Genomic DNA, 15,099 nt, shown 5'->3' with positions numbered 1-15,099 from the left:
AGAAGTTTAGTCCCGTATCGAAGATTGTGAGACATCTTCAAGGGCTTATAATGGGAGGCTATTAATGAGATGATTGTCCTGGTTCTTAGCCTTTTTAGGATTGGAACCGAAACTGCTAGGAGGCGGGTTGAGATCCGTCGAACCAGGGGCCCGAGCCCGGGAGTGGGTCGGGTTGTTATAGTAGAGCTTCTCCACTGAAACATAAGAAAGACGTGAAGTACCTCTTCAAACTCCTCAGAATTTGATTGTCCAATTTCATCATTGGCCTCGGGAATAAACTCAGCTTAGTTTCCAAAGTACAATCAGCTGCATATAAGAAAACCTCCATAAGAAACTGTATTGAATCAGAGTCCCTAGTGCACGACAAACCAGATGATGAAACTACAAAGAGCAGAGAACGAAGTGGAAAGGAGAGAAAATGAAGACAAATTGAGAAAATGGTCCTCTAATTCTTTCTTATTCAAGGGAGCTTCATCAGCCTCTCGAATCAAATCAGAATCACAACGGAAGTTACAGAAGCAATCAGAGAAAGGAAATAAATTTACAGAATCACCTAGCATAACAGAATTGGACATGTTAGCATTTTTAGATGATTCCCACTGTTCCATGAATGAGCCTTATCACACTTTACTTGTGAGAAGCAGTTTTCCCCAGCTGCTACATGCTCTAAGTTTCATCATTTGTTTACAATGTTGACTGTGAATGACTATACATTAGCGATAGAAGCTACATGCTAAGCAGGACGAATGAAAGGGTTAGCTGCCTTCAGTTTTGAATTTTCAAGGTTGAAGGAATCAAGATGATATTCTAAATAAGTCTTGAATCTTAAACATACAGCAGCAAAACAGAGCCTCTTAGTCATGATTTGACAGCATTAACCAAAAGACAGATTAATATGCAATGAAATCCACCAGCCAATCGCTTTGAACCAAAATTATGGTGCCTTTGAGAAATATATGAATTAAAGAGTGGTAGGTGGCAAATCTAGTTCAGCCCTCGATAACATGTCCAAAAGAAAAGTCCAAAATATATAGAAAAGTCATGTGTGACAAAAATTAATATGAAGCAGGTAGATATCATTTGTCAATAACAACAGGATTAGAGCCATGGGTCCTGGCAGAGGCCACGGGCACGGGCCAATCTTTATCCTGGCATTAGTGGCAGCCACATAGAAAGTAAAATAACACAAACGCCTAATGTCCCCACCATCTCTTATCAACGCCATCTTGGTGTTCCTTTCTTGGAAAATTTCTGCTGGTTGATGAACAGAGTTGAGCAGCATTGAACAATCACATTTGAAACCCTTGGAGGGTTGGTCGGATTATACATACAAATTTGTATCAATCAAGATCAGAGGCATCATCACCAGTAACACTTGCTGGGTGAGACTTCTTTTGTGTAAAAAATAATTGGGTGATAGAGATTTATGGCCTACGACTTTCCAACTATAAGAATGAATGTGGATCAAATGTGCCGCTTTTTTTAACTCAGAGCTTTCAATGCACTATCTGATCCTATTCTAACTGAAGTGACTAAGCATTAGTTATGGCAAGGATCCCATGCATATGCTGCCATTTTAAAGGGTTTCCAAATACCACTGAATGATATCTTCACTAAGATTGGTCTTCCAGGATTTAGGTCAAATTGACATTGGTTTATAAAGGCAGATCAGACGCATGTGAAATGTAGCTAGTCATATGGATCTCATTTCATAATGAGGAGGCCATCAACGATATGACCTAGATTAGTTTGGACACGCCATTTTCACATATTAAGGATCTAAGACGGAAATAAAAGATCTATTGCTGTAGATTATGTGACCTGTGGAATTGTTGTTTGACAAGAAAGGAAAAAATCAGCCGAGAAAGTTGACTCAGTCTTTTTGCTAGCTGAGTTTAAGATGCTTACAGAGAGACCAGAACGACAGTAAGAACAGAAGAAAGTGCCATTTTAACATATTAAGGATCTAAGACAGTAATAAAAGATATATTGCTGTAGATTATGTGACTTGTGGAATTATTGTTTGACAAGAAAGGAAAAAATCAGCCAAGAAAGTTGACTCGGTCTTTTTGCTAGCTGAGTTTAAGATGCTTACAGAGAGACCAGAACGACAGTAAGAACAGAAGAAAGTGCCATTTTCACATATTAAGGACCTAAGACAGAAATAAAAGATATATTGCTGTAGATTATGTGACTTGTGGAATTATTGTTTGACAAGAAAGGAAAAAATCAGCCAAGAAAGTTGACTCAGTCTTTTTGCTAGCTGAGTTTAAGATGCTTACAGAAAGACCAGAACGACAGTAAGAACAGAAGAAAGTTATACCTCAGCAGCAACGGCAGTCTTCATGGCCTTACACCTGCACTTCTCATCATACAAGTCCAACTTCAGCACCAACTTTTGCTGCAGAACAAAATAGAAAGAGAAGAATAATTAGAAACAAAACAAACGTCTCTCTTTTTTTCGTCAAAAGTGCGATAAGTAAAAGCATATTCTAGAGATCATCAACTGACTACAGGCCGACAATGTTTGACGAGAATACAGAAGTATACGTGAATGCCCAATTGGATTCCTCGAGTGTTCAGTACACTGAACTAGGGAAATAGATGAACATGGGGAGAGAAGTATACACATGATATTATGACCATGTTGGAGAAAACGCTTGTTATCACCCCAGAATTTTCAAGGTTAATATTTAGCATTTTTACAATAACTTTCCAGAAATTTGGGTCCCAAATGCTTTAATTTCCATCAATTCTGATCCACTCAGCTGGGCCTTCCTCCGGTGTCAGGCATGTCTCTCAAAGGTTGAATTTCACAAGTCCCCTTCAATCTCATGAAGTTCATGTCTGATGAACTGCTTCGCCTTAGTGCAAAAAACTTCTGGTTCATAAATGCACCTCGCTTCGGCTTGGGCAAGAGTTGATTGATTTTTAGGACCAAAATATTACATTGTGGTCACGAGGATCATAAAAAAGGAGGAAAACAGGATCCCGAACGGCTGAGAAAAAATAAGGTCCTACCGGGAGTCGAACCCAGGTCGCTGGATTCAAAGTCCAGAGTGCTAACCACTACACCATAGAACCAATTGTTGCATTACATGCGCTTGTAAAAGATACATTCGGCTCGATTTCCATCCGCCCCCATCCCGTTGTGGGGTTACACATACGTAAACGAGAACTTGTGATCCGTGGTTGTTGTTCGTTCAGTATGCGAACCTATATGGTTTCTTTTTCATTTCTGAAAAAAAAAAAATAATTGCTAAGCATTTTCAGAATACGGAAAAGCAAAAAGTTCACTTATTTTTCCAATTTAATATCGGCTCAATCCGCTGCCGCTACCGAAAATAGTGTAATCACTTAGCAAATCACTTTTATGCTCTAATTTTGCATTTAGGCCTCACGTTTTCTTGGGTAAAGCCTGTGCCTTTACTTTCAATTATTAAAAGGAGACTACTCTCTTTAAGAACAAAAAAATGATTGTGGTGCTCCGTTTTTATAAACTGTTTTCTCCTTTGATTACTTTATAATTGAGATCTATGAATATGACGTGCCATGCTTTTACCAATGTGTTGAAAGATCCTTTGCGAAATCTATAATTCATAAAACTAAGGATTTTAGGTTAGACTTAAGATCCACACTAGAGATCATCATTTACATTTTTGTCTTTTCTACAAGGTTTGATCTTAGAAGTGGATATTGCATATTGCAAGTCGTAGTGGAATGACACTGATATTACCAGGAGCGGTTCATTAATATGTAACATTCCTCATCGTATATGTAGGGGCAGAGGGAGGCGTGGGCAATTGCCCTCACAAACACACAAAAAATATTTATTTTTCATATTGACATCTGAAGGCAATTTTTCACATTTGCATGTTGGTGCTCTTTAATAATTTAAAATTTCATAACTAGTGCCTCTTAATTAAAATGTTCTAGCTCTGCCCTTTGATTATTTTAAGAGGCTCCTCAATTATTGATGGAATTAGAAACTTAGATGACAGTGTTCAGCCATTCAAAACCCCAAAAAAAAGGAAAAATCGTTTTCTGTTAAACAAGCCATAGGAATGTAAACTGGTAAGGATAAGATTTTGGAATCTAAGTTTTCCAAGCTAGGGGAAGCTCAACCTAATGAAATTTTTCATGTGTTTAAAGTATCAATGTCCGAAACTCTGCATCGCCAGCAAGTTGATGAACCTTTTCCATGTTCAGTTTCAAATTCTTGAACTTTGCTTTTACCAATCTTGTATATGCAAAAGTAGGCATGTCAAAAACAAGGATAAAGTTGGAACATTTTTATGCGTAGCATGCAAATGCTATGTTAATACTAGGGCTGCACAACGAGTTGAGATATCTCCAACTTGCTCACCAAAACTCGTCTCGAGCTCAAGTGTATGCTCGAAATATTAAACGAGTCGAGTTTGGGTTGTAAAAACTTGACTCGGCTCGACTACATGAATGATGAATTATAATTGATAAACAAGTTAAGAGTTGAAAGAAAATAGCGAAACAAGTTAAACGAGTCGAGTTTGAGCTTGACGTTGTATTGTCGACTCGAATCCAAGTCGAGTTCAAGCTCGAGCTGGTGCGGTCCTCCCTGAAAGAAATTCCTAATAGCTAACGCCATTCCTATGAGATGTCTACCAAATCTACCTCACAATTCTATAAAAGTGCCCTGACAAAGGCAAACCATTTTGAGCAATACGATTTGTGGATTCCCTCGTATTCGGACGCCATGTCTGTGACTTTCCTCCCAAGGAGAAACTATTTAAAGCAAAGGGGTTCACGTAAAAGATATATGACTTTTGCTCCATCTTGAAATGAAATTTAAATCCCCTACGACAAAAAATGCATAAAACAAAGGCAAAAAATGGTGCCTTTCCACGTACAAAAAAAAAATGTAATAATAAAACCTATAGAAAGCAGATCTCCCACACATTCTCCTGAAATATGTGTGATAATGTGAACCTCCTAACGTAAAAGGACCAACAGATTCATAGATAAGTGGATTCATAAAGGCGCACGCGAAATGTTCGGCATTAATATGGAAGATGTGCAAATCTGCCGACAAGGGTTTTGGCTAATATCCCATCAAGGGAATTGGGCAGGTACTTTGTTATTTTGTTCTTGGTTTTGAACTAGATTGCACACAAGAAATTGGTTTCTGTTAGCTCCTCTCCGCCGGATCAGAACTTACATAAAGTAAGCCACCAAATTTTCTTGATGCATCAGTCAAGTCCAATAAAAAGTGCATGACCTGTTACCATTGTCCTTTGATGTAAACCCTCAACGTGCACTGATCTTTCTCGCAAGGAAAGGCTTTCCATTCCTTCCGAGGTAAGCAAATATCTTGTGCATCTTTACTTATGAACTGTGGTATTTGTCACACATTAGTATGGGATCCTGAGTGCAATTGGATGTAATGACAAGACGAACACATAATGCTCCTAGGAAAGTCTCATTATCCCTGAATAACTGCATGACCCAATATTGGCAAAAAGAGGACAAATTCATAATATCCAATAACTAGTTCTTGTGTGCACAATTCACTTGAACGAAAAACAAAGGGTGATGCAAGGTTTACATCGGCGGATTGTCTGCAGTCATGCATACGGTGGTCTTCCGTGTTGGTTGTACCAATTTATCAGCAAATCTCCAAAAGAAGCTCATTGTCCCTTGAGTCTCCATCAGTCACATTTTTTCAGGCTCAAGTAGACTGGCATCAATTGTTCAGCTTCAAATTTTGGCATTCACATGAAGCATGATATGTACACAAAGTTAAAAATGAGTAGAAGGTCAATAAGAGTCTAGTACCTGAAAATTTAATTTCATCCCCAGACAACTTTACACAGTCGCACAAAATTAGAACGAACAATAATGTTGACATGATTTAATCAACACTTTGGCAAATAAAATACCTATAAGAGAGTTAAATAGCAAGCAGCATCGATGATCATATCCTGTAGATCACTTTGAACTGCCATGCAGCAACACTGTTGGAACATCCCGCATTTGTGAGTAGTGTGGACGTCAGAAGAGGATATAGTAAAACTATACTTCAGACACAAGGAAGCTACAAATGCCACAAGAGATGGTGGGGTAGACAACATATGTTTTACTCATGTGCCCCCATGAATGTAATTTAGATAACAAGTAGCAAAGAAAAGGAGGATGTTCTCTAAGAGTCTCAATTATGCACGTCCATCTAGGCATTCCCTTTTCCAGAATTAGTGTGTTAATTAGCAATCCCTTGTGGTTAAGTGAAGAAAAGTAGGACATGCTATGATCGCCAGCACTTACCAATGCTTCCTGAACAGCTCTGTATTCCTCATATAAAGCAATCATTGACAAGCAACATGCAATGGAGAGGGCAGACGTCAGCAAAGAGACTTTGCATTTTACATTTTCCTGATATTTTGCATAATCATCTGATAGAATACAACTACTACTTGTTACCACTTTCAATCTGGATGCTGCCCAAGTTTCGTGGAAAAAATCTCCCAAAGCCGTTCTTAGTTTTCTCTGCATTCACTAAAGATGACGATGATGAGGAAGATGTTGATGATGGAGATTCACCGTCTCTGTTGCTAGCTGTTGGCTCTACTACATGAACATTAGTGGAGTACTCAGATAAAGCAGTACTCACTGTGGTTGGTGACCCTATTTGGTTGGGGTCAACCATATTGGTTTCAAGCATCAACTGATCGAAATTTGCCAGAGCCTTCAACTGCCTACCAAGTGATGCAATGGTGTTCTGACACTCTGCGAGCTTCCCAGCTGCAACTGCCAATTCCTTCTCCTACAAGAGGTACCAAGAAATAGCAAAAGATCAACAGCTGAGTTTAAATAACATAAAAAAATTGAAACAGATCCAATCAAAAGCCTACCTGTCTCATCTTAATCTCATAGTTGGCATTTGCTGCTTTCAACCGCTCAGCCTCCTGATAATGAAGATCCCGTTTAGCCAACATTTCCTCCAATTCTTGACACTTCACCTGAACATTGGCTGAGGAGGTTCTTTCTTCTTCAATCTTAGCCTGCAACATGTCTACATTGGTTTTCAGTGCATTTATACTCGCATTGGCTGTTTTAAGCTCCATTTCAACTGTTTCTTTCTGGACACAGATGGCCTCAAAGTCCACCTCAAATCTTCTATTTGCATCCTTTGCTGATGCCAATTGCTGCTGTATTTCAAGTAAAGTTTGCTCAACTTCCATAAGCCTCCTACTTTTCACTTCCAGACGCCCTTGGCATTCAGCTAAAGAAGTCTCCAATCCCACCTTCTCTGCTGTTAGATTCTCAACTTGCTCCTCTAAGTCTGACACTCGGTGCTGCAAAGCTTCGAGTTCCTCCTTCAGACATGAGGCACCATTTTCTTGGGCAAGCATTTCATTTCCACCATCACCAACTTCTTGTCTCAGATCATTTTGTAAACCACCATTTTCAGAAGCTGCTAACTTTTCCATCTCAAGGAAATCATCCATCAGATAAAGGTTTTTGGATGCAGTAACAGTAAAGTTCTTAGTGCCGACTTTCTCATTTTTGAATTGGTCTAGTTCAGCAATTAAAGCAGATGCCCATGAGTCCGAGCAGCTCAGTTCTTTCTCGTTCAACTCCAAGCTACTAGGCTTACCAGAAGAACCATGGAAGTCCTGCAAGTCATTTTCAATGGCTAATAAACGGTCTCCATGATCAGACTGACTATCAGCCAAAGAATCGACAAAGACCAATGAGGTTACAGATCTATGGTCAGCCTCCTGAATTGCTGCTGGAGGCGTCTGCCAACTAGCTGATGCCTTCCTAGACAAAGCTCGCAACTTTCGGCATTCAGCCTCAAGCCTAGCTACTTTCTTTATACTGTCAAGGTGCTGCTTACTTGCAATTTCTGCAGATTGCGTACTGAGATCCCTCTCAATGCTTCTAACTTCCAGCTCCTCTGTACACATAATGAGCTGACGCTTCAAGGCTGCATTTTCCTGCTCAGCTGAGACAAGCTTTGCTTTCATACTAGGAGAATCACCTTTTGAAGCCTTGAGCTGAGTCTCAAGTTCAAGAATCCGGTTCTCAAGCTCAAACTTGATGGAGTCCCATACTTCAGTTCTCTCAACAAGAGCTTCATAGATCTTTTGTTCTTGGTCCTCCCTTGCCTGGCGCAACTGCCTAACACACTCCTTAAGTGCATCATCAAGGTGACCAACACGGTCTTCCAGAACTGAGTTTTGCTGTGTCACAGCTTCAAGATGCTGCTTCAAAATAATGGCTTCAGTTTCAGCCCTTTCCCAACCTTCAAATTAAAGGAAATCATGATGAAAAACTACTATTTGTATTAGTTACTGAAGATCTAAAGACAGCCACGTAGTTTTGGAACTGATAAATCATATTGTTATTATTCACAAGAATCACAACCTAATGAGTGACATAGTATGTTGACCTTCAGCCATCAAAGCTTACCTGAAACGGCTTCTTCAGCAACCCTGGCATGCTGCTTCACTAAATCCTCCTTTGCACTGGCATTCAGCAAAGCAGCCGATAACTTCTCAGTTAGACTCTTCACTGTCTCATCTGCTGCATCAACAACCATATTTGCTGATTCCATCTGCAATTGGGCATCATTTGGAGAAGCTCTTGAGACTTCCTGAAAAGCAATTTCTTAAAGAATCACACAAAAAGAACCAAGAGATTATAGACAACACAGCAATTAGCAAGCAAATCCAGTGAAATGTAGTATGGTTAATGAATGCACAAAAGTAAAGACCCTCAACTTATCCTATCAACCACTATGATTGCTCAATAGCATCTATACCTGAGAACTTATACATGCAACAATTGGCTCCTTATTGCTGGTAGAAGAACTTGTTGCAAGCATGCACAAATTGGAACTTGTGTGGATTTCATCACTAAATATAACACTAGTCAACCACTTAAGATATGATTACTAGAATCACTTGGGAATTATGAAGAAAAATCAGCAAGGATGTGAAGGAAAAGGTTGGTTGCTAGACCCACTCGAAAAACAAAAACATCAGAATCTGCTCTATCTGTGAGAAAAATCTGAAAGTTATAGATACTCATGAAAGCATAGTTATTTCCATCAGTGATCAAACGGCCCAAACCATACATTTAATGTTGCTTGTGACCACATTGAAAGTTCCTTTGCAATGACAAATGCTTTTGTTTTGTTGCTATCAGTTAATATTGCACTTTATGTGTCTCCTTTTATTTTTTCCTTTTTTGAGGTGTGTGTCCCAGCTCTAGGCTCCACTCAATGCCTAGCGTACAAAAAGCACTTTTGAGAACATAGAACCCTACATAAACAATAGATCTTGCAACCAAAGACCAGTATAACAACTTTGTCAAAAGCTATTCTTTCCTATTTTTTTCATCAAAATGAATCCATGCAATATGAACCGATATAATAAAACCTTTTACATTGTAGTGGAATGGACAGAACTAAAATCATAAGGATAACAATGTACTAGGTAGTGACAAATTTTCAAGATATGATAGTTTAGAGAAAAAAGTAACACATGTATGCATGAATTTCTAGCAAATAAGATTCATACTCTCTCTCAAAAAAATATATCCTAAACATAGGGTAGTAGAAGTAGGGTTGTAGTAAAATAAAGCATGAACTTGACCACCCTATAAAGTTAGACTTCGTATAGGGATATCACATACCAGAAGCAGAATCACTTGCAACCATAAAAAACAGTTTGTCATGATTCGTGGTCGTAATTACCCAACTAGTGGGCAAGTTTGGTAAATAAGATAAACTATTTCCTGAAATCACAAGAAAAGCAGTTTCCATCTCTCAAGTATAATGTTCCATGAATAGCATCAAATGAGTCTGAAACATCATGTTGATCAAAGGACCACACCCACATTGGACAGATAAAAGATGACAACAATGTAAAACATCCCCTCTGATGTTTGATTCTGCAAAGTTGTTCAGTTCACCATTAGTAAATGGGTAAAAATAATCCTATAAATACATAAAATTTGATAGAAAAAAGAATGCCTTTTTGATAATAATGGGCATATTTAAGAACATGGGATCAACTTAACATGAAGAAAACCACATGACATCATCTTTTAGGAAAATCAGAGATCAAAGGTGGACGAACTTCAGATTTAATCAATCATAAAATTCATTAGCTGGAAAAGAGTATAAAACCCCACGATTGTGGAATCAATTATGTGGTAATAGGTGATAATAGAAATCTAACAAATAAACACTTACGTAGTTGAGCATCATTACCTGTTCATCCGAGCATCGCTCGGAGTGGGAAGATAAAGAACCTGAGCTCTCAGTATCTCCAGAATTTCTTTCAGATGACTTTTTCCTCCACAGCCAACTGCGGCGTTCCATCTGATTATCCAACGACAAAATCTAAAATGCCAACGAGTATCTAAGGCTAGCTGCAGCAATCCCTGGAATGCGGAAACAATCACAAACATCAGTGATCGCACACCACCATTTTACAAGACCTTCATGCACATTAAATCGAACTAAAGAGTAAAGACAGGTTAATCCTCTGAATCGCATTCCAGCTAACAAAACCGCAGTAACCCCCAAAATGGAAGAAGCCCCTTTAGCTCAACAAGGTAGTTGCCTCCTGCTGGTCTATAGGAGGCGTAGCATCTGCTATGCACAACTCTGGGCAATGAGATCGGCTAGCATTTCGCATCAAAGATATCCCCCAAAAAAATGACAAAAAATGGATAAGGAGCGAACAAAACTCGAATAAATTACAGAAAGCACGATAAAGGTTTGGCTCTCGGTATCCTTAAAAGTGTGAATTAGGAAACAAAGACCCACCAACTCGGACAAGAAAAGGAGGAAAAATGAAATGGGTATACTTTTAACCATCTTAAAAAGTAAGAAGTGAATGAGGAAACAGAAACCGCTAATACATGAACCCAGAAAAAATCCATTGATTTGATCAAGAAAATCCTACTAGCAGAAAAACAAGAATCTTGAACAAAATAGAAAAGAGAATAACATTCCCAGTGTGTTAGATCAAAAGAAGGAAAAAACCCAACAGAAGATTGACTACTACAAGGGAAGGGACGGAGAAAAAGAAAACAACCAATAACAGAAAGTTACTCTCTGGGAAGTAAACAAGTCGCAAGGCCGAGAATTCAGAGAAGCTCAGTATTTACCCGAGACCATGTGATGTGGGGAGGAGGAAAAGAGGAGGGAGGAGGGTCGTATGGAAAAAAAAACTGGCGGAAACTCGTTCAGATTTTGACTGTGGAACACCTTTATTCCTCTCCGTCTCTCTTCCGTCTTTTCCTTTTCCTTCGCTTTTCAAACGGGCCTTTCCTTATTCCCGCCCTTCAATTTAGGGTTCCCAGTTCCACAGCTAACCCCGGATTGAACCATTTTTTTTGCTCTCTGTTCTCATGGGCTTTTCATCACCATAAGTTGATAATCAGATTTTAAATCTCTCTCACTCTCTCTTTCTTTATATGTATATTCTTTTCAATCTTTTACGCTACGTATTCCCAGGCATTCAACCTCCATTGCAGATTGGAATTTAAGCTTCATTTTTAAAGCTTTTCTTCTGCACAGTATTAATGCTTTCGACATTTTAATATTACTATCGGTAATATAGTAATGTACACGACAAAAGGGCAGAAATATGTTCCGCATAAGGCAAAGTTTTAATGATGAAATTCGATAAACTAACGCTCAAGTTTTGTTCGGGAAGGTGCACATAGACCATGTTATTCTATCATAACAACGTCCAGAAGAATATCTAAGAGGGCAATCAAGTTTAAGTACTTTGTTGGATTTTAATAAAGAACAGTCTGCACACAATGGCCAATTCAAATGCAGCGCAAAGGAGCGCCTTCTCGTGAGAGGAATATTTCGTGATTTGTTTTTGAGCTTCACATTTAATTTGTCTATTTCCAGCTTGTATCTATCTTGCTCATTTTTTTGGTGCTTTCACGCATTATTATCAGTTTACGTTACTTCAATGTCCTTTCATTTTGAAAATGAGAGGCTGCCGCCGGCCCTAGGGCAGTGGCATCACCGGCCTCGGTCAAGGGCTAATAGGCGGCTGGTTTTTTGTTCGAGTGATGCCATAGATAGCGGCACATCTTGGCATCGACATAGCTCTAGACCCTAAGGGTAAAGAAACGAAAGGAGCTTCGATCTTCTCTCGATTGATAGGATTAACCTTCTGCTCACCCGTGAAGCTGTCGCTGAATGCACATTGTGGCATTGAGTAATTGGATTGCAAGGAAGGAAATGTGAACATAAATGTGAACATAGGCTAAACTTTGTGAGAAATTTAAGCTTCAATTCTGCAAATCAGACTAGATAAATGTGTTTGATATATTGTTGAAAGACGATGTACACCTGAACAAGTTTGGGAAGTAAAATATTTGAAAATGATCTTTTGGTTGTAAAATACAATGCTAATGTAAAAGGGAGAAGACCATTCTTATATGGCCGTTTGGTAGTAATAACCTACTTCAATGACTCAGTAACAAATTATTTTTATTACCAAATGGCCCCTAAAATTATTACTTATGTGAAAAGACGGACAAAATGCAATGAATTCCATGCAGTTTTTGAAAATTTGAGTTGATAGATTTAACTCACATCTGGAAGGCACTTATCTATTTAACGCTAAAGATTTGGCAGCTTACTTTTCTTTTCAAGGTGAGCTGTTACAAATAATTTTTATTAATGTTGAAATTAGCTTAGTCCATTAAGTCTGCATGGGCCATAAAATAATGTTGTCTACATCGCTCCGCATCCAAGCATATTGTATCAGCCCCTTGTCAATACAATTCAAGGAGGCCAAATATAGGTTAGTATATAATATATATATATATATATATATACATATATATATATATAATATATATATATATATTAATGGTACTTGGGAATTTCTAGATTTGAATAATGGTAGTTGTACTAACTTTACAAAGTTCTCAAAAGGATGATTTATGGTGACTTTGACAAGGCAAAGCTTCTATTTCTTTGGAATTTTCTCGATTTGTGTGAATGATGATATTTGTACCAAGTATACAAAAGTCCCCACAAAAGATGCTTTGAGGCCCTGAATCAGGAAGCGCCGTTAGCAGTTTTGAAACAAATTATTCTCCTAAAATAACCACAATTTTGTGTTTAAGACTGAATAAGAAAATTATTTTTTCTTCATGATCGGTTCCCATGCATTCGGAGATCGTGGTTGACTCACATTCAAACTATTTTATATCTGCCACCGTAACTTTTCTTGGTTAATTAAATAGTTGTTATACATGTTTATTGTAATTCATTCACATGTAAAAGAACATCTTTTTCTTTGGGCTATTGAGAGCAAATCACTGAACTCAGGTGTTCGTGTAACTCAACATTTTTCTTGTGTTAATTAGTCATTAACCACCACTGAAGTTTTGTGTTTTCTCCGCGAAAAGTTTTCCTAGAAAATGTTTTCCAAGACAATAAAATTCAGAACATTTGTGGCAACATATTGTTTGAAAAACCATGATTTTGGGGCACTTTCTGATTTTTAGAATTAGAAAATTGGTCTCGAAGTTTGAGAATTTGTAGTTTGAAACCAGCTCCCTCCATGTTCACCTCTCCATGCTGCCTAATAAATTTGTCTTTCTTCTGTTTGACTCCATTTAAATTCAAGTTTTTCAAATTGCATTCCTCACTGCATTTCATAAGAATGTATTAGTGAGGAATTAATCTCAGCTTTTCTTCTTGTGGGTGACCAACCGTTCTCTTGAAGGGTCTGTTTGATTCCTTGCCCTAGGAATTCCAAAGGTATCCAGTATTGGTCGCCTTACTGATGTATGAGCATGACCCATAAAGACCTACATGTCCTATGATCGAAACCTGGCTTTGATACCACTATAACAACTCGACCTACTCTAACACGAGCCTTGTGCTCCTGATCTAATGGATCCCAACCGGCTCCTAACGTTTTGGTTTTGATTCAAAAATGTTAGGAACCATGATAATCAATCACTTAACAATTTTAATCATAAGTTTTTCTCACAATCTTAAATATGAGACTAAAGTTTCAAAGTTTTCATTACAGCTCATGTTCTAGTGAATTGGTGGAACGGCGAAGAGCACCATTTTCAGAACATGGTGTTCAGCGTTTGCATCTGCCTCAAGGGCCCACAGTGAAACATGGAAGCATCCGTTCCTTACTGTCTCCGTAAACTGGCAGAACGGCATTAATCGTTTGCGTCCTCCTCTAGGACCCACACCGAAACGCTCCGTAGGTGTGGGTCCCGCAAACATGCTAAAGATTTCATCATAATAAACAAAAAAAGTAGGAACATATGTACTTTCTAAAGTCTCAAGGGATTGCAGACTGCCAAACTGTGCCATTGGCTGCAGCCAGTTTGTCCACGACAAAAAATCTCATCTGCTTGCTCCCCTGTCTAGAATAAGACACTGAAAATATAAATAAAAATTAAAAAAAAAAGCCTTTTTTCTTTAAAATATTGCCTAATTCACAAATAATATAGTTGATTCTTGGTCCCATGCAAGATAAGTCCATTAAAGTCTTGACAAGCTTCTTCATGTTGGCAATGGGGCCCTTTTGGGCCATGGAAAATGACCTTAGATCAGCGCATTATGTTTAATTTCACTTTTTGATTGAGCTTTGTTTAGAGTTTTTTTCTTCATAAAATAAATGCAAAAAAAAGGAAAGCCCAAGTGAAGTACAACTTGGAGTATCATGCTTGGAGTTTATGTTTAAACAAGCACTTCTAAATCCATAACTAGCTTAGTTATCACGTTATTTGAGAATAATTTCGCAGCTCTTGTTCCGTCCTATAGAGGAACTAAAAACCATGCCCCCTGCCGGCCCCTTTGTTTTGTGGCCCTAGGGGTGAATAGCGAGTCGAGCTACTCAAGCTCGACTCATTAGAGTTCGGCTCGTGAACCAGTTCGAGCTGAGTCATTTGCTTAACGAGTCGAGCTTGAGTTCATGAGTCGATTGTTCAAATAATCAAGTTGAGTTCGAGCTCACAAGTAACGGTCGAGGCGAACTCGAGCCTTAATCGAGTTTGCCGAGCCTTAATCAAGTCGATATATTCAAACGAGTTTGTTGAGCC

General features: G+C 38.5%; 1 protein-coding gene and 1 non-coding gene across 7 annotated transcripts; both read right to left on the bottom strand.

The window, feature by feature from the left end:
* Nucleotides 1-3,012: 3,012 nt before the first annotated feature.
* On the bottom strand, nt 3,013-3,084 carry TRNAQ-UUG (transfer RNA glutamine (anticodon UUG)). The gene has a single exon. It is a non-coding gene; the product is annotated as a tRNA-Gln (tRNA).
* Nucleotides 3,085-5,782: 2,698 nt separating this feature from the next.
* LOC116245905 (filament-like plant protein) lies at nt 5,783-11,421 on the bottom strand. 6 transcript variants are annotated; one of them, XR_007572326.1, is made up of 6 exons: nt 11,161-11,421; nt 10,256-10,428; nt 8,449-8,632; nt 6,885-8,281; nt 6,298-6,796; nt 5,783-5,990 (listed from the first exon to the last, which is right to left on the bottom strand). XR_007572326.1 is itself a non-coding variant. In XM_031617515.2 (5 exons), exons 2-5 carry the CDS (start codon nt 10,364-10,366, stop codon nt 6,443-6,445), a joined length of 2,046 nt encoding a protein of 681 aa, XP_031473375.1. In that variant the 5' UTR covers nt 10,367-10,428; nt 11,088-11,421; the 3' UTR covers nt 5,783-6,442. The 6 variants fall into 6 exon arrangements, 5 of the variants coding, with proteins under 5 accessions (XP_031473375.1, XP_031473373.1, XP_031473374.1 ...); XM_031617515.2 differs by having other exon boundaries at nt 5,783-6,796; nt 11,088-11,421; XM_031617513.2 differs by having other exon boundaries at nt 5,783-6,796.
* Between the last annotated feature and the right edge of the window lie 3,678 nt (nt 11,422-15,099).

Source organism: Nymphaea colorata, chromosome 1 (assembly GCF_008831285.2).
Source record: "Nymphaea colorata isolate Beijing-Zhang1983 chromosome 1, ASM883128v2, whole genome shotgun sequence".
NCBI lineage: Eukaryota > Viridiplantae > Streptophyta > Magnoliopsida > Nymphaeales > Nymphaeaceae > Nymphaea > Nymphaea colorata.
Note: the sequence above shows the minus strand (reverse complement) of the source record. Positions and strands in the feature narration are given on the sequence as shown.